This window comes from Oncorhynchus clarkii, chromosome 21, assembly GCF_045791955.1.
Source record: "Oncorhynchus clarkii lewisi isolate Uvic-CL-2024 chromosome 21, UVic_Ocla_1.0, whole genome shotgun sequence".
NCBI lineage: Eukaryota > Metazoa > Chordata > Actinopteri > Salmoniformes > Salmonidae > Oncorhynchus > Oncorhynchus clarkii.
This window is the reverse complement of record NC_092167.1, coordinates 33,088,521-33,108,663: the sequence shown is the minus strand read 5'-3', so window position 1 is coordinate 33,108,663 and position 20,143 is coordinate 33,088,521. Positions and strand designations below refer to the sequence as shown.

The window sequence follows — 20,143 nt, the reverse complement described above, 5'->3', positions numbered from 1 at the left end:
CCCTCCCCTCTGTCTCCACCTGTTCAGACCACATCCAACAACGTACAGGCCATCATTGAGAGTCGTGTGGAGAAGAGGACTAAAGGTGTATATGTGCCTGTGGGCGGTAAGCGCATGCTGGCCTTCCTGGACGACCTGAACATGCCGGCCAACGACGACTTTGGCTCCCAGCCTCCCCTGGAGCTGCTCCGCCTCTGGATCGACTACGGCTTCTGGTACGACCGGCAGAAACAGACCCTCAAGTGTGTCAAGGTGAGATGAGAGGGGTGGGGGGTACGAGAAGCCGTGTGTCGGGGGGGGGGGGGGGGACTCGTTATTACTAAGAACTTAGGTATCTATTTTTAGGTATTTTGTTTTCGGACAGTTGTGTGTGTGTTGAATTAACATTTCGGTTTATGTGTGTGCTGCACATGTTCATGAATTCTATGCAGACTGCCTGTGTGAATTTGTTTGTGCTGAATGGGCTGTTTTAACCCTTGTGTGTGTGTGTGTGTGTGTGTGTGTGTGTGTGTGTGTGTGTGTGTGTGTGTGTGTGTGTACAGGACATGTTCCTGCTGGCGTCTATGGGCCCACCCGGTGGGGGGAGGACTCACATCTCAGGCCGCCTGCAGAGCCGCTTCAACCTCATCAACATGACCTTCCCTACTGTCAGTCACACACACATAACCACACACACACACATAACCACACACACACACACAACCACACACACACACACACAACCACATAACCACACACACACACACACACACACACACAACCACATACACACACACAACCACATAACCACACACACACACACACACACACACACACACACACACACACAACCACATACACACACACAACCACATAACCACACACACACACAACCACATAACCACACACACACACATAACCACACACACAACCACATAACCACACACACACACACACACAACCACATAACCACACACACAACCACATAACCACACACACACACACACAACCACATAACCACACACACAACCACATAACCACACACACACAACCACACACACACACAACCACATAACCACACACACACACACACACACACAACCACATAACCACACACACACACACACACACACATTTATTCAGCTTCTGCTCAATGCTGCTTTCTCCTCCTCTACAATCTTTCCCCTCCTCTTTCTCCACCTCTTCTCTGCTAGTCACCTCCCTCCTTCTTCATCGCCTACATTCCTCACTACCTCTTTTTCTCCTCTTCCCCTCCCTGTCCTCCTCATCTCCTTCTCCTCTTCTTCCCTGTCCTCCTCATCTCCTTCTCCTCTTCTTTCCCTGTCCTCCTCATCTCCTTCTCCTCTTCTCTCTCTGTCCTCCTCATCTCCTTCTCCTCTTCTCTCCCTGTCCTCCTCATCTCCTTCTCCTCTTCTCTCCCTGTCCTCCTCATCTCCTTCTCCTCTTCTCTCCCTGTCCTCCTCATCTCCTTCTCCTCTTCTCTCTCTGTCCTCCTCATCTCCTTCTCCTCTTCTCTCCCTCTCCTCCTCATCTCCTTCTCCTCTTCTCTCCCTGTCCTCCTCATCTCAACTCTCTCTTCTCTCCCTGTCCTCCTCATCTCCTTCTCCTCTTCTCTCCCTGTCCTCCTCATCTCCTTCTCCTCTTCTCTCCCTATCCTCATCTCCTTCTCCTCTTCTCTCACTGTCCTCCTCATCTCCTCTCTCTTCCCTCCCTGTCCTCCTCATCTCCTTCTCCTCTTCTCTCCCTGCCCTCCTCATCTCCTTCTCCTCTTCTCTCCCTGTCCTCCTCATCTCCTTCTCCTCTTCTCTCCCTGTCCTCCTCATCTCCTTCTCCTCTTCTTTCCCTGTCCTCCTCATCTCCTTCTCCTCTTCTCTCCCTGTCCTCCTCATCTCCTCTCTCTCTTCTCTCCCTGTCCTCCTCATCTCCTCTCTCTCTTCTCTCCCTGTCCTCCTCATCCCCTCTCTCTCTTCTCTGTGTGTTTCAGGTCAGTCAGTATCACTGCAGAGCCATGTTTCCTGATAATGAGTCTGTTCTTTCTCTGACACGTTATCCTCCTTCATCATCCTTTCTCTCTCTCTCTCTCTCTCTTTCTCTCTCTCTCTCTCTCTCACCCCACCCACACTCTCTCTTTCTCTCTGTCTCTCTCTCGCTTTCTCACCCCACCCTGTCTCTCTTTCTCTATCTCTTTCTCTTCATCGCAGCAGAATTCCCCTGATTATCCTTATGGTGATGATGATAATGACAACAAGTAAAATGTGCCACTGCACCCTCATTTAGAAGACAGGAAAAGCATGCTGGATGGGATGTCTCCTTTTCCTTTCATTTTTCTGTCGGCTTCTCCCTTTTCTCTCTCTCTGACGTCTCTTTTTTGATCACTCCTCCCCCCACCTCCCACCTCACCCCTCTTCTCTCCTCATCTTTCTTTTCAATTATCACTCTTCTTCTGCTCTGAGTTATGTCTCCATCTGATCTGTTCTCACTTTCTCCCTCTTTCTCCTCTCGAACCGTCTCTCCTCTGACATGTGTCCTCCTTCACTCCTTTCTCTCACTCTCTCATCTGTTGCATCCTTCCTCTCTCCCCCTGCTCTCTCCATCCTCTTCCTCTATCCTCTCCCCTGCTCTCTCCATCCTCTTCCTCTATCCTCTCCCCTGCTCTCTCCATCCTCTTCCTCTATCCTCTCCCCTGCTCTCTCCATCCTCTTCCTCTATCCTCTCCCCTGCTCTCTCCATCCTCTTCCTCTATCCTCTCTCCGGCTCTCTCCATCCTCTTCCTCTATCCTCTCCCCTGCTCTCTCCATCCTCTTCCTCTCCCCTGTTCTCTCCATCCTCTTCCTCTATCCTCTCCCCTGCTCTCTCCATCCTCTTCCTCTCCCCTGCTCTCTCCATCCTCTTCCTCTATCCTCTCCCCTGCTCTCTCCATCCTCTTCCTCTATCCTCTCTCCGGCTCTCTCCATCCTCTTCCTCTATCCTCTCCCCTGCTCTCTCCATCCTCTTCCTCTCCCCTGCTCTCTCCATCCTCTTCCTCTATCCTCTCCCCTGCTCTCTCCATCCTCTATCCTCTCCCCTGCTCTCTCCATCCTCTTCCTCTCCTCTCCCCTGCTCTCTCCATCCTCTTCTTCTATCCTCTCCCCTGCTCTCTCCATCCTCTTCCTCTCCTCTCCCCTGCTCTCTCCATCCTCTTCCTTTATCCTCTCCCCTGCTCTCTCCATCCTCTTCCTCTCCTCTCCCCTGCTCTCTTCATCCTCTTCCTCTATCCTCTCCCCTGCTCTCTCCATCCTCTTCCTCTATCCTCTCTCCATCCTCTTCCTCTATCCTCTCCCCTGCCTCTCTTATCAATTTTCACACTTTCTCTCTCTCAACTCGGTCAGGTGTACATGTTTACTCCTCTTTCACTTCTCTCCCCCTCTCCAAGAGTCTCAGATCAAGCACATCTACGTCACTATGATCACTCAGAAGCTCTTGTGCTCTCCCTTCCTCTCCTCCTGCACCCCCGCTCTCCTCTTTCATCCCTCCCTCCCTCACCTCCCCCTTCTTCTCCTCCTGCACCCCCGCTCTCCTCTTTCATCCCTCCTTCCCTCCCTCACCTCCCCTCTCCTCTCCTCTCTCTCCAGGAGTCTCAGATCAAGCGTATCTATGGTACTATGATCAACCAGAAGCTGCAGGAGTTTGAGGAGGAGGTGAAGCCTATAGGTTCCGTCCTGACTCAGGCCACCTTGGAGCTCTACTACTCTACCGTCGCCCGCTTCCTGCCCACACCCGCCAAGATACACTACCTCTTCAACCTCAGAGACATCTCCAGGGTTGGGGCTACACACACACGCACGCCATGACATACACACACGCGCGCGCCAGTCATACTGAATGTGTCGACTCTCACTCAATCTCTCTTAATCCTGGTGTTCAGTGTCTGGGGTTTAGGCATAGATTAACAGTGAACTTGTGTTTCTGTGCGTCAATAAGCTGTCGTCTCCTCCTCGTCTAGGTTTTCCAGGGTTTACTGCGAGCTCACAGAGACTTCCACGACACCAAGCAGAGCATCACCAGACTGTGGATACACGAGTGCTTCAGGTATACTGCTCTCTATCCCTCGTTATAAACTGGCTGGTTGGCTGATTGGCGGTCAGTCATGGTATACCACGGGTTTGACAAAACAGTTATTTTTACTGCTCTACTTACTTTGGTAACCAGTTATAAAATAGTAATAAGGCACCTCAGAGGTTTGTGGTAGATGGCCAAATATACCAGGGCTAAGGGCTGTATCCAGGCACTCCGCGGTGTGTCGTGCCTAAGAACAGCCCTTAGCCGCGGTGTATTGGCCGTATACCACACCCCCTCGGGGTAGCTTAAATATATTATAATAAGACATAGGATAAGAGAAGCATTCATTGTACCCAAGGAGACAATAGTCTCTACCACTACAGTACATACTGTGTACATTCTGTCTGCCTGGGGTGACATGCAGCACGGACTCCTCCGGTCTCCTCTCTCCCCATCCCCAGGGTGTTCTCAGACCGTCTGGTGGACCAGAGTGACACAGAGGCCTTCGTAGGGCTGCTGGCTGAGAAACTAGGCTCTCTGTTTGAACTCACCTACCACAGCATCTGCCCCAACAAACAACCACCCATATTCGGTACTAACAAACGCTCACTCGCGTTATCATTCACACACACAGACAGACACACACACACACACACACACACACACATACAGGGGACTGGGAGGATGGGATGGATTGTTCTTTAACTAGTCTGAGTGATGAATGGATGTGTGTGTACATTGACAAGCGGACTGGATGAAGGATCGATTTAGGTATTGATTGATGAGTGGTTTGTAATTAGTAGACTGGTTGGTTGGTTGATTGATTACAACAGCTCTGTCTCCCGAGAGTTGTTCACAGACGTCTTGTATGTCAATATAACTACGTGTGTGTGTTTGCGCGCGTGTCTCTCTCTCTCAGGGGACTTCCTGAAGGAGCATCGTGTGTATGAGGATCTAGTGGACTTGAAAACGTTGAAGAGTTTCATGGAGTCTCAGCTGGAGGACTACAACCTGACCCCTGGAGTGGTACCCATGTCCCTGGTTCTGTTCAGGGACGCCGTAGAACACAGTGAGTAGTAGGACAGATCGATCGTCTATGAGGATAATCATAGTCAGTATAGCCAGTATAGTACGTATGAATACTGCGTTCAATACTGCGTTCTTACATCAGCTGATACATCATGCTGTACAGAAACCCAGCCTAAAACCCCAAACAGCAAGCAATGCAGGTGTAGAAGCACGGTGGCTAGGAAAAAATTCCCTTGAAAGGCCAGAACCTAGGAAGAAACCTAGAGAGGAACCAGGCTCTGAAGGGTGGCCAGTCCTCTTCTGGCTGTGCCGGGTGGAGATTATAACAGAACATGGCCAAGATGTTCAAACGTTCATAGATGACCAGCAGGGTCAAATAATAATCATCACAGTGGTTGTAGAGGGTACAACAGGTCAGCACCTCAGAAGTAAATGTCAGTTGGCTTTTCATAGCCGATCATTAAGAGTATCTCTACCGCTCCTGCTGTCTCTAGAGAGTCGAAAACAGCAGGTCTGGGACAGGTAGCACGTCCGGTGAACAGGTCAGGGTTCCATAGCCTCAGGCAGAACAGTTGAAACTGGAGCAGTAGCACGGCCAAGTGGACTGGGGACAGCAAGGAGTCTTCATGCCAGGTAGTCCTGAGACATGGTCCTAGGGCACAGGTCCTCACACACACACACACACACACAGAGAGAGAGAGAGAGAGAGAGAATACTTAAATTCACACAGGACACCGGATAAGACACATAAGCCCCCCAACACATAAACTACTGCAGCATAAATACTGGAGGCTGAGACAGGAGGGGTCGGGAGACACTGTGGCCCCATCCGATGATACCCCCGGACAGGGCCAAACAGGCAGGATATAACCCCACCCACTTTGCCAAAGCACAGCCCCCACACCACTAGAGGGATATCTTCAACCACCAACTTACCATCCCGAGCCGAATATAGTCCACCAAGATATCCGCCACGGCACAACCCAAGGGGGGCGACAACCCAGACAGGAAGATCAGTGACTCAACCCACTCAAGTGACGCACCCCTCCTCGGGACGGCATGGAAGAGCACCAGTAAGCCAGTGACTCAGCCACTGTAATAGGGTTAGAGGCAGAGAATCCCAGTGGAGAGAGGGGAACCGGCCAGGCAGAGACAGCAAGGGCGGTTCGTCGCTCCAGAGCCTTTCCGTTCACCTTCACACTCAGGTTAGGGATGGGTGTTGGTGTCTAGCTTTGCTGAGCATACAAACAACGTGTGTGCGCGTGTGTGTGTGTGTTTGTGTGCGTTCCCTCAGTAACCCGTGTGGTGCGTGTGATCAGCCAGCCCAGAGGGAACATGCTGCTGGTGGGCATCGGGGGCTCAGGCAGACAGAGCCTTTCCAAGATGGCCGCCTCCATCTGTGAGTACCTGGTCTTCCAGGTGGAAGTCACCAAGCAGTACCGCAAGCAGGAGTTCAGAGAGGGTAAGATACCATTAAACATGACCTAGTACCAGCACATGGGTTTTAATACTTTTTGAAATCATTTCAAATACTTCATCTGAGCTTGATTGAGCTTGCCTAGCACAATGGAACCAATGAGGGGGAGACTTTCTAGTCAACTGCACTACAGAGGTATGAGACAGAGGTATATATTTGGACCTGTTCTGCAAGAGAAATTTGTCAAATTTGGTTGATCTGCCAACAGCAAGGCATTTGTTTAGAACAGGGGTCTTCAACCTTTTCTTGTCCAGGGACCCCATCCCAGGAAAACCAGCAACCCAGGGACCCCCATCATGTTATCCCCCCCCCCCCCCCAAAGAAATTCATGTCTTGTCTTATCATCAGGTGAATGATAAAGGAAAGGATATCAAATCAACATTTTAAAATGAATAGAAGTCATTTATTCTGTTGTTGCTAGCAACATTCTTATTATTATTTTTTTTCCGCAGACCCCCTGCAGTACATCTGCGGGACCCCCTGTTGAATAGCTCTGGTTTAGAACATAATTGCACTGAATTACAGCACACTGCTCAGGGCTGCTCGCTCCCTGAGCGTTTAATATGAATTGAGTCAGACTGATAGCCTTACGTTCTGCTCTAATTGAACAAAACACTTTAATTAGGTGGCATTTTCCTCCGTTTGTTTGTTGTTAGTTTATATATTTTAGTTGCTTTTCAACTGGTGCAGTTATTTTGATTGTTCAGGAATGTCCTACTTTGTTGAGTCAGATTCTAGGCCTAGAACCTTAACCAAAATACTTTTGTCGTGATCACAACCCGGCAACACGCACACACACACACACACACACATCCTTGAGTCTTCTCCTCCCATGCATGTCTCCTCCCAGACATAAAGAAGTTGTATCGTCTGACGGGTGTGGACAACAAGCCCACCGTGTTCCTGTTCAACGACACCCAGATAGTGGACCAGTCTTTCCTGGAGGACATCAACAACATCCTCAGCTCTGGAGAGGTGCCCAACCTCTACAAGCAGGACGAGTTTGAAGAGGTACGATTACTAAACAGGGTTTAATACAATGCGACGTTTGCATCTGTTATTTTGAAAGGGGGACTTTACACAGGTGCTGGTGCACTGAGTGTACAAAACATTAAGAACACCTTTCTAATATTGAGTTGCTGCCCCCCCCCCCCCACCTCCCACTTTTGCCCTCAGAACAGCCTCAGTTTGTTGGGGCATGGAGTCTACAAGGTGTCGAAAGCATTCCACAGGGATGTTGGCCCATGTTGACTCCGATGCTTCCCACACTTGTGTCAAGTTGGCTTTGGGTGGTGGACCATTCTTGATGCACGTGGGAAACTGTTTAGCGGGAAAAACCCAGTATCGTTGCAGTTCCTGACACTGAAACACACTGTTGTACACGGTGATCCAGGGCACCCCAAACATGCTCAATGGGTGACATGTCTGGTGAGTATGCAGGCCATGGAAGAACTATGACATTTTCAGCTTCCAGGAATTGTGTACAGATCCTTGCGACAAGAGGCCGTGCCATATCATACTGAAACATGAGGTGATGACGGTGGATGAACGGCATGACAATGGGCCTCAGGATCTTGTCATGGTATCTCTGTGCATTCAAATTCCCTGTCGACAAAATGAAATTGTGTTCGTTGTCCGTAGCTTTTGCCTGCCCATACCATAACCCCACCGCCACCATGGGGCACTATGTTCACAGAGTTGACATCAGCAAACTGCTCAACCACACAACGCCATACACGCTGTCTGCCATCTGCCCAGTACAGTTGAAACCAGGATTAATCTGTGAAGAGCACACTCTAAAGCGCGCCACTGTCCATCGAAGGTGAACATTTGGCCGCTGAAGTCGGTTACGGTGCCGAACTGTAGTCAGGTTAAGACCCTGGTAAGGATGACAAGCACGCAGATGAGCTTCCCTGAGACAGTTTATGACATTTGGTGCAGAAATTATTTGGTTATGCAAACCCACAGTTTCATCAGCTTTCCGGGTGGCTGGTCTCAGACAATCCTGCAGGTGAAGAAGCTGGATGTGGAGGTCCTGGGCTGGCGTGGTTGCAAAGTGGTCTACAGTTGTGAGGCCGGTTGCCAAATTCTCTTAAACAATGTTGGAGGGGGCTTATGGTAGAGAAATTAACATTCAATTCTCTGGCAAAAGCTATGGTGGACATTCCTGCAGTAGGCATGCCAATTGCACGCTCCCTAAAAACGTGAGACATCTGTAGGATTGTGTTGTGTGACAAAACTGCACATTCAAGAGTGGCCTTTTATTGTCCCCAGCACAAGGTGCACCTGTGTAATGATCATGCCGCTTAATCAGCTTCTTGATATGCCACACCTGTCTGGTGAATGGATTATCTTGCCAAAGCAGAAATTATGTAAACCAATTTGTGCACAAAAAAAGAAGCAAGCTTTTTGTGCATTTGGAAAATGTCTGGGATATTTTATTTCAGTTCATGAAACATGGGACCAACACTTTACATGTTGCGTTTATATTTTTGTTCAGTAAATATAATATATACTGTATGAATGAACAAAGGATTTTTTGTTGTTGTGTCCAATCGCCGTTTGGCAACCCATCCCTTTTGGGGTTAAAAGACACATAAACAACAGGGTATATCTGGTGGTCTGTCTCTTCATCGCTCAGCCACATAATGCCAGGGTATATCTGGTGGTCTGTCTCTTCATCGCTCAGCCACATAATGCCAGGGTATACCTGGTGGTCTGTCTCTTCATCGCTCAGCCACATAATGCCAGGGTATATCTGGTGGTCTGTCTCTTCATCGCTCAGCCACATAATGCCAGGGTATATCTGGTGGTCTGTCTCTTCATCGCTCAGCCACATAATGCCAGGGTATATCTGGTGGTCTGTCTCTTCATCGCTCAGCCACATAATGCCAGGGTATATCTGGTGGTCTGTCTCTTCATCGCTCAGCCACATAATGTCAGGGTATATCTGGTGGTCTGTCTTTTCATCGCTCAGCCACATAATGCCAGGGTATATCTGGTGGTCTGTCTTTTCATCGCTCAGCCACATAATGCCAGGGTATATCTGGTGGTCTGTCTCTTCATCGCTCAGCCACATAATGCCAGGGTATATCTGGTGGTCTGTCTCCTCATCACTCAGCCACATAATGCCAGGGAGGATAAAATGAATTTCATTCGGTATTTCTTCGAGGTCGCAATAGTTACATAGTGTTTCCTCTTCAATTTCACCACTATACCGACTGTATATTATCTCTCTATTTAAGTACATCTCTTATAGAAATGTCACCACAAAAATAATAGATAAAAGTGTAATAGTGCTATCCAGCATGTGTGTGGTAGGCTAGTTTGTGTTTTCTGTGTTTGTTCTTATGTTGTTTTGTCTCGTTGTGTATTAACCTTTGACCCTGACCTCCTCGTCCAGGTGTCCAGTGCTCTGTCGGACTGGGCCAGGAAAGACAACATCATTGAGACTCCAGACTCCATGTTCAACTACCTGATAGAGAGAGTGAGGAACAACCTGCACATCGTGCTCTGCATGAGCCCTGTGGGAGACCCCTTCAGGTAAGCCTGCACTCGGGACAGTTTTTGAAGTTAAAGAATGTACAGTGCCTGCTATATCGCACCAAGCAAAGTGATTAGTCATGTAGAAAGCACTGAACACATTCAACAATAAGGGTTTGAGACAGAGATGAAAGCTTTTCCTGAGGCATCATCTGTGCTAATGGGCGACTAGTAGAGGTTTCTTCCTAAGCATTGCCACCATTCTCTCATTATCTGTTTCCTTCTCATGCTCTCTCTGTCTGAGTGTGTAAACCCCACACTCCAGCACAGCTGATTCTCAGTATTAGAGCATAGACAGCCAAACATGAACACTTGTCAGCTTGTTAATGGCTAATGTGCGTCCCGCCATCCCTTGTCTTGCAAATTAGGAATTGTGTTTAGGATGACACAGCGTTTTAGACCTGAGGCTTGCTGTGATTAGAAATGACAGGATGGATAGCAGACATGATGGCTGGGTCACTCACACACACACGTACACACACATACGCACACACCAGTCTGTCTCTCTCTCATTAACGAGACAGGGCAGTGTTCACACATAATACCACTAATTGGGCTGGCAGGGCCCATTACCCAGAGCTAATCACCATGCTTTGGCTGTTGGCTCCAGGGCTGCCCCCCATTCCTCCATCCCTCCATTCCTCCATTCCTCCACCTCTGACCAGTATTTGTGGCTGGGAGTGAGAGGGGATCTTACCAGGTCGACACAGTCACACTGGCTGTGTGATGGCATGACAGCAATTAGCCAGCAAAACCTAGTGGCTCAGACAATGGAGGTTGGGTCTTGGCAGCTGTTAAGTTGAGTGGAATTAAGTTGCATTTCTCCAAGAGCTCAACGTGATCTTCATCATTCACGACATTCACCTCCACACCAGTGTTTAGCACCCACCTGGGTAACGCACCCATTTAGACACAACTAGACTGAACGTTTATTGAAATCAATGGACTCTTTGGATCTGATTAACTTGTATGTGTTCCTCAAGGAACTATATCCGTCAGTACCCAGCCCTGGTGAACTGTGCCACCATCGACTGGTTCTCAGAGTGGCCCAGAGATGCCCTGTTGGAGGTGGCTGAGAGATACCTGGACGGACTGGCCCTGGGCACCGTGGAGGGGGTGAGACACACACACACACATGTTGGCACGCACACACACACAGATAACACACATACAGTGGGGAGAACAAGTATTTGATACACTGCCGATTTTGCAGGTTTTCCTACTTACAAAGCATGTAGAGGTCTGTAATTTTTATCATAGGTACACTTCAACTGTGAAGTTCTAAAACAAAAATCCAGAAAATCACATGGTATGATTTTTAAGTAATTGCATGACAAGTATTTGATCACCTACCAACCAGTAAGAATTCCGTCTTCCTCAGACCTGTTAGTTTTTCTTTAAGAAGCCCTCCTGTTCTTCACTCATTACCTGTATTAACTGCACCTGTTTGAACTCGTTACCTGTATAAAAGATACCTGTCCACACACTCAATCAAACAGACTCCAACCTCTCTACAATGGCCAAGACCAGAGAGCTGTGTAAGGACATCAGGGATAAAATTGTAGACCTGCACAAGGCTGGGATGGGCTACAGGACAATAGGCAAGCAGCTTGGTGAGAAGGCAACAACTGTTGGCGCAATTATTAGAAAATGGAAGAAGTTCAAGATGACGGTCAATCCCCCTCGGTCAGGGGCTCCATGTAAGATCTCACCTCGTGGGGCATCAATGATCATGAGGAAGGTTAGGGATCAGCCCAGAACTACACGGCAGGACCTGGTCAATGACCTGAAGAGAGCTGGGACCACAGTCTCAAAGAAAACCATTAGTAACACACTACGCCGTCATGGATTAAAATCCTGCAGCGCACGCAAGGTCCCCCTACTCAAGCCAGCGCATGTCCAGGCCCGTCTGAAGTTTGCCAATGACCATCTGGATGATCCAGAGGAATGGGAGAAGGTCATGTGGTCTGATGAGAAAAAATATAGCTTTTTGGTCTAAAACTCCACTCACCGTGTTTGGAGAAAGAAGAAGGATGAGTACAACCCCAAGAACACCATCCCAACCGTGAAGCATGGAGGTGGAAACATCATTCTTTGGGGGTGCTTTTCTGCAAAGGGGACAGGACGACTGCACCATATTGAGGGGAGGATGGATGGGGCCATGTATCGCGAGATCTTGGCCAACAACCTCCTTCCCTCAGTAAGAGCATTGAAGATGGGTCGTGGCTGGGTCTTCCAGCATGACAACGACCCGAAACACACAGCCAGGGCAATTAAGGAGAGGCTCCGTAAGAAGCATTTCAAGGTCCTGGAGTGGCCTAGCCAGTCTCCAGACCTAAACCCAATAGAACATCTTTGGAGGGAGCTGAAAGTCCATATTGCCCAGCAACAGCCCCGAAACCTGAAGGATCTGGAGAAGGTCTGTATGGAAGAGTGGGCCAAAATCCCTGCTGCAGTGTGTGCAAACCTGGTCAAGAACTACAGGAAACGTATAGCTCTGTAATTGCAAACAAAGGTTTCCGTACCAAATATTAAGTTCTGCTTTTCTGATGTAACAAATACTTATGTCATGCAATAAAATGCAAATTAATTACTTAAAAATCATACAATGTGATTTCCTGGATTTTTGTTTTAGATTCCGTCTCTCACAGTTGAAGTGTACCTATGATAAAAATGACAGACCTCTACATGCTTTGTAAGTAGGAAAACCTGCAAAATCGGCAGTGTATCAAATACTTGTTCTCCCCACTGTACACTTCTATCTAACTGAACTTGGTTAGAAGGTTAGCCTGCTGTGTGATGGAGTGATTCACCCTCTCATCCTTCCTGTGTAGCTACTAGCTAGTCTTTTAAAAGGCATTTATGAAGAGCAGCTGGGTTGTGAAAACCTCCAGAGTTAAAGCTTGTTTTATTGTAGTCTCATCTATTATGCTGTACCCGCCACGCACACGTCACCTTCGCCTTCACACTCCTACCCAACACTGCTCTGTTCTGTTTACACAAGGGTATGTAATGTTGTAGGAATGTCGTAGGAATGTTTACGGCAGGAGTGTTTTCCTGGCCGCACGACCAGGAGAAACTCTTGGCTCTTGTAATGTTGTATGTTTCAATAGTGTTATATTCTCTTGTAATACATTTTTAATAACGTTGTAATGACATGTTGAGGATTTATTGTAGATCTAGACAAAGGTGTCCAGTATCTTTGTGACCATGCACCAGTCTGTGGCCCAGTAATGTTGTATAACGTTGTAACAACGTTATATCTTTGGGTGGATGTGTTCCTCTAGATCCAGACCAAAGTGGCCAGTATCTTTGTGACCATGCACCAGTCTGTGGCCCAGTAATGTTGTATAACGTTGTAATAACGTTATATCTTTGGGTGGATGTGTTCCTCTAGATCCAGACCAAAGTGGCCAGTATCTTTGTGGCCATGCACCAGTCTGTGGCCCAGTAATGTTGTATAACGTTGTAATAACGTTATATCTTTGGGTGGATGTGTTCCTCTAGATCCAGACCAAAGTGGCCAGTATATTTGCGACCATGCACCAGTCTGTGGCCCAGTAATGTTGTATAACGTTGTAATAACGTTGTAACAACGTTATATCTTTGGGTGGATGTGTTCCTCTAGATCCAGACCAAAGTGGCCAGTATCTTTGTGACCATGCACCAGTCTGTGGCCCAGTTCTCCCAGAGGATGAAGCTGGAGCTGAAGAGACACAACTATGTCACTCCTACCAACTACCTGGAGCTGGTGTCTGGATACAAAAAGTAACTAACTACCATCCCCATTGCCAACTCAAAGTGTTTCTTAGACTTCTCTCAATCTGTCAGTCATCTCCCTGTCTACCGGGTCTGCTGTCTCCCACTCTTTGATGCAGTATATCTTTCACATTCTGTCTCTGTCTGTCTCTCTGTATCTATCTGTCTGTCTGTCTTTCTGTCTCTTCATCAAATCAAATTGTATTTGTGACTTGCTCCGAATACAACAGGTATTACACCTTACAGTGAAATGCTTACTTATAAGCCCTTAGCCAACAATGCAATTTTAAGACAAATACCTTAAAAAAAGTATGAGATAAGAATAACAAATATTTAAAAAGCAGCAGTAAAATAACAATAGCGGGGCTATATACAGGGGGGACAGGGACAGGGCTATATACAGGGGGACCGGTACAGAGTCAATGTGTGGGGGCACCGGTGTCGAGGTAATTGAGGTAATATGTATTAAAGTGACTATGCATAGATAATAACAGAGAGTAGCAACAGCGTGGGGGGGGCAATGCAAATAGTGTGGGTAGTCATTTGATTAGATGTTCAAGAGTCTTATGGCTTGAGGGTAAAAGCTGTTTAGAAGCCTCTTGGACCTAGACTTGGCTCTCCGCTACCGCTTGCCGTGCGGTAGCAGAGAAAACAGTCTATGACTAGAGTGGCTGGAGTTAGGGCCTTCCTCTGACACCGCCTGGTATAGAGGTCCTGGATGATGTACTGGGCCGTGATGTACTGGGCCGTACGCAGTACTCTCTGTAGTGCCTTGCAGTCGGAGGCCGAGCAGTTGGCATACCAGGCAGTGATGCAACCCGTCAGGATGCTCTCGATGGTGCAGCTGTAAAAAAGAAAAATGAGGATCTGAGGGGGAATAGGTTTTGTTGTGCCCTCTTCACGACTGTCGTGGTGTGCTTGGACCATGTTCGTTTGTTGGTGATGTGGACCCCAAGGATCTTGAAGCTCTCAACCTTCTCCACTACAGCCCTGCCGATGAGAATGGGGGTGTGCTCGGTCCTCTTTTGCCTGTAGTTCGCAATCAACGTTGAAGGAGAGGTTGTCTCTGACCTCCTCCCTATTGGCTGTCTCATTGTTGTCTGTGATCAGGCCTACCACTGTTGTGTCATCGGCAAACTTAATGATGGTGTTGGAGTCGTGGCTGACCATGCAGTCATGAGTGAACAGGGAGTACAGAAGGGGACTGAGTACGCACCCCTGAGGGGCCCCTGTGTTGAGGATCAGCGTGGCGCATGTGATGTTACCTACCCTTACCACCTGGGGGCGGCCCATCAGGAAATCCAGGATCCAGTTGCAGAGGTAGTTGTTTAGCCCCAGGGTCCAATCTCACATAGGTGTTCCTTTTGTCCAGGTGTGAAAGGGCAGTGTGGAGTGCAATAGAGATTGCATCATCTGTGGATCTGTAGGGGAAGTATGCAAATTGAAGCGGGTCTAAGGTTTCTGGGATAATGGTGTTGATGTGAGCCACTCAGACGTGAGTGAGTCATTTAGGCAGGTCACCTTAGTGTTCTTGGGCACAGGGACTATGGTGGTCTGCTTGAAACATGTATTACAGACTCAGACAGGGAGAGGTTGAAAATGTCAGTGAAGACACTTGCCAGTTAGTCAGTGCGTGCTCGGAGTACACGTTGACCTGTTTAAAGGTCTTACTCACATCGGCTGCGGAGAGCGTGATCACACAGTCGTCCGGAACAGCTGAGGCTCTCATGCATTTTTCAGTGTTACTTGCCTCGAGCGAGCATAGAAGTTATTTTGCTCGTCTGGTAGGCTCGTGTCACTGGGCAGCTCTTGGCTGTGCTTCCCTTTGTAGTCTGTAATGGTTTGCAAGCCCTGCCACATCCGAGGAGCGTCAGAGCCAGTGTAGTATGATTTATTTGTCTGTCTGTCTGTCTGTCTGTATCAAATCGAATCAAAATCAAATCAAATTTTATTTGTCACATACACATGATTAGCAGATGTTAATGCGAGTCTAGCGAAATGCTTGTGCTTCTAGTTCCGACAATGCAGTAATAACCAACGAGTAATCTTGTAGCGGTATTTATTAGAGAGGGGTAAAGAAAGATTTTGTTCGGGCGCCAGGCAGGTATTAACCCTGCCGAAAGGAAAAGAGTAGAATAGAGAGAATACCACTACCAGACCCACACACATCAGCAGAAGAGACTGCCTAGAGTGTAGCCTGTTTACCAGATAGCCAGTGGAGAGAAAAGAGAATACACACCATATAAAACCCACATCACAGCACAGGGGTAACCAACAAGAATACCTCATACAATAATACTAATACTAATAATGGCAGAGCAATTCAACAGCAACTTCATACAATAACGAACCCAGTCATCAACATAGGATTTGCAATAATCTGTATTATTTTCTAGTGGATGAGTGCAGAGGGTATGAATGTGGGGGTTGTTCATCGACACAACAAAGGCCTTAAAAATGTCCACAGTCTTCTCGGCCACATGTCATTAGTACACCTCAAATATAGTTCACATAACAATACACAACTTGCAAGCAACCTCCCTTTTAACTAAAATGTCCATCAAAATACTTCTGGCAGGGCAATAATAGTCCAGCTCTAATGAACTTCAATGGGAAGTGCATTTGAAACATAGAGAGTCTGTTGCAGGGTAAAGCACTGGAATGAGAGGGAAGAGAAAGAGCGAGAAAAAGAGAAATCTTAGCTGTGGTCTTCAGGCCTGCCGGTGTACTGTCTGACTGTCCGATGGTTTGTTGGTTTGTATGTTAAAGCTTCGCAACAATGTTGCTACTAATCCATGCGATCCATAACGGGCGCGGTCCCAAACAAAAACAACCACGATCTAAAGCGATCACACCGATGATTGAGTTAAATACTTTATAAAGTACAAACGCTGAAAACAAACAAAACTTCTGTAGCACAGCACACACAATCAAACTGTCGCGCCACCCAAGAGCTCCTCCCCAAAGAGCTGAATGAGCCCTCTTTATTTTCTCCTTCCTTACTGCTCATGCTCTCTTAAAGTGGCAGTGCACGGTGAAGGCTCTGTGCAGATTTCGCCACAATCTAACCTAACAATTCCATAACTACTACCTTATACACACAAGTGTAAAGGGATAAAGAATATGTACATAAAGATATATGAATGAGTGATGGTACAGAACGGCATAGGCAAGATGCAGTACAGTATACAGTATATACATATGAGATGAGTAATGTAGGGTATGTAAACATAAAAGTGGCATATTTTAAAGTGGCAAGTGATACATGTATTACATAAAGATGGCAAGATGCAGTAGATGGTATAGAGTACAGTATATACATATGAGATGAGTAATGTAGGGTTTGTAAACATAAAAGTGACATAGTTTAAAGTGACTAGTGATACATGTATTACATAAAGATGGCAAGATGCAGTAGATGGTATAGAGTGCAGTATATACATATGAGATGAGTAATGTAGGTTATGTAAACATTATATTAAGTGGCATTGTTTAAATTGGCTTTAAATTGGCTCAATTTCCAATATTAAAGTGGCTGGAGTTGAGTCAGTAAGTTGGCAGTAGCCACTCAATGTTAGTGGTGGCTGTTTAACAGTCTGATGGCCTTGAGATAGAAGCTGTTTTTCAGTCTCTCGGTCCCAGCTTTGATGCACCTGTACTGACCTCACCTTCTGGATGATAGCTGGGTGAACAGGCAGTGGCTCGGGTGGTTGTTGTCCTTGATGATCTTTATGGCCTTCCTGTGACATCGGGTGGTGTAGGTGTCCTGGAGGTCAGGTAGTTTGCCCCCGGTGATGCGTTGTGCAGACCTCACTACCCTCTGGAGAGCCTTACGGTTGTGGGAGGTGCATTTGCAGTACCAGGCGGTGATACAGCCCGACAGGATGCTCTCGATTGTGCATCTGTAAAGGTTTATGGGTGCTTTTGGTGACAAGCCAAATTTCTTCAGCCTCCTGAGATTGAAGAGGCGCTGCTGCGCCTTCTTCACAACGCTGTCTGTGTGGGTGGACCAATTCAGTTTGTCCGTGATGTGTACGTCGAGGAACTTAAAACTTACTACCCTCTCCACTACTGTCCCGTCGATGTGGATAGGGGGGTGCTCCCTCTGCTGTTCCCTGAAGTCCACGATCATCTCCTTTGTTTTGTTGACGTTGAGTGTGAGGTTATTTTCCTGACACCACACTCCGAGGACCCTCACCTCCTCCCTGTAGGCCGTCTCGTCGTTGTTGTAATCAAGCCTACCACTGTAGTGTCGTCTGCAAACTTGATGATTGAGTTGGAGGCGTGCATTGCCACGCAGTCGTGGGTGAACAGGGAGTACAGGAGAGGGCTGAGAATGCACCCTTGTGGGGCCCCAGTGTGGAGGATCAGCGGGGTGGAGATGTTGTAACCTACCCTCACCACCTGGGGGTGTACCCAGTTGCACAGTCCAGTGCCCAGTTGCACAGGGCGGGGTCGAGACCCAGGGTCTCGAGCTTGATGACGAGTTTGGAGGGTACTATGGTGTTAAATGCTGAGCTGTAGTCGATGAACAGCATTCTCACATAGGTATTCCTCTTGTCCAGAAGGGTTAAGGCAGTCTGCAGTGTGGTTATGATTGCGTCGTCTGTGGACCTATTGGGGCGGTAAGCAAATTGGAGTGGGTCTAGGGTGTCAGGTAGGGTCTAGGGTGATATGGTCCTTGTCTAGTCTCTCAAAGCACTTCATGATGACAGAAGTGAGTGCTACGAGGCGGTAGTTGTTTAGCTCAGTTACCTTAGCTTTCTTGGGAACAGGAACAATGGTGGCCCTCTTGAAGCATGTGGGGACAGCAGACTGGGATAGGGATTGATTGAATATGTCCGTAAACACACCAGCCAGCTGGTCTGCGCATGCTCTGAGGACGTGGCTGGGGATGCCGTCTGGGCCTGCAGCCTTGCGAGGGTTAACACATTTAAATGTTTTACTCACGTCGGCTGTAGTGAAGGAGAGTCCGCAGGTTTTGGTAGCGGGCCGTGTCCGTGGCACTGTATTGTCCTCAAAGCGAGCAAATAAGTTATTTAGTCTGTCTGGGAGCAAGACATTCTGCTCCGCGACAGGGCTGTTTTTTTTTTGTAATCCGTGATTGACTGTAGACCCTGCCACATACCTGTGTCTGAGCCGTTGAATTGCAACCCTACTTTGTCTCTATACTGACGCTTAGCTTGTTTGATTGCCTTGCAGAGGGAATAGCTACACTGTTTTTATTCGGTCATGTTTCCGGTCACCTTGCCCTGGTTAAAAGCAGTGGTTTGCGCTTTCAGTTTGGCGCAAATGCTACCATCAATCCACAGTTTCTGGTTTGGGAATGTTTTAATAGTTGCTATGGGTACGACATCGCCGATGCATTTTCTAATGAACTCGCTCACCGAATCAGCGTATTCGTCAATGTTGTTGTTGGACGCAATAAGGAACATATCCCAATCCACGTGATCGAAGCAGTCTTGAAGCGTGGAATCAGATTGGTCGGACCAGCGTTGAACAGACCTGAGCGCGGGAGCTTCCTGTTTTAGTCTCTGTCTGTAGGCTGGAAGCAACAAAATGGAGTCGTGGTCAGCTTTTCCGAAAGGAGGGCGGGGGAGGGCCTTATATGCGTTGGGGAAGTTAGAATAACAATGATCCAGGGTTTTACCAGCCCTGGTTGCACAATCGATATGCTGATAGAATTTAGGGAGTCTTGTTTTCAGATTAGCCTTGTTAAAATCCCCAGCTACAGTGGATGCAGCCTCAAGATATGTGGTTTCCAGTTTACATAGAGTCAAATAAAGTTCGTTCAGGGCCATCGATGTGTCTGCTTGGGGGGGAATATATACGGCTGTGATTATAATCGAAGGGAATTCTCTTGGTAGATAATGTGGTCGACATGTGATTGTGAGGAATTCTAAGTCAGGTGAACAGAAGGACTTGAGTTCCTGTATGTTGTTATGATCACACCACGTCTCGCTAATCATAAGGCATACCCCCCCGCTGTTCTTCTTACCAGAAAGATGCTTGTTTCTGTCGGCGTGATGCGTGAAGAAACCAGCTGGCTGTACCGACTCCGTTAGCGTCTCTCAAGTGAGCCATGTTTCCGTGAAGCAAAGAACGTTACAGTTTCTGATGTCTCTCAGGAAGGCTACCCTTGCTCCGATTTCATCAACCTTATTGTCAAGAGACTGGACATTGGCGAGTAGTATGCTAGGGAGCGGTGTGCGATGTGCCCGTCTCCGGAGCCTGACCAGAAGACTGCTTCGTTTTCCCCTTTTACGGCGACGTTGTTTTGGGTCGCCGGCTGGGATT

At 47.8% G+C, this 20,143-nt stretch overlaps 1 protein-coding gene across 1 annotated transcript in view; it reads left to right on the top strand.

The window, feature by feature from the left end:
• The window catches only part of LOC139379418 (dynein, axonemal, heavy chain 2), a 220,099-nt gene that overhangs the window by 153,134 nt on the left and 46,822 nt on the right, over positions 1-20,143 (top strand). Inside the window, exons 49-59 of the mRNA XM_071122228.1 lie at positions 28-252; positions 543-647; positions 3,612-3,800; positions 3,983-4,068; positions 4,500-4,630; positions 4,958-5,107; positions 6,362-6,529; positions 7,395-7,555; positions 9,948-10,087; positions 11,071-11,203; positions 13,716-13,855. Coding sequence (XP_070978329.1) covers positions 28-252; positions 543-647; positions 3,612-3,800; positions 3,983-4,068; positions 4,500-4,630; positions 4,958-5,107; positions 6,362-6,529; positions 7,395-7,555; positions 9,948-10,087; positions 11,071-11,203; positions 13,716-13,855 — 1,628 coding nt within the window. The remainder of the gene's footprint in view (positions 1-27; positions 253-542; positions 648-3,611; positions 3,801-3,982; positions 4,069-4,499; positions 4,631-4,957; positions 5,108-6,361; positions 6,530-7,394; positions 7,556-9,947; positions 10,088-11,070; positions 11,204-13,715; positions 13,856-20,143) is intronic.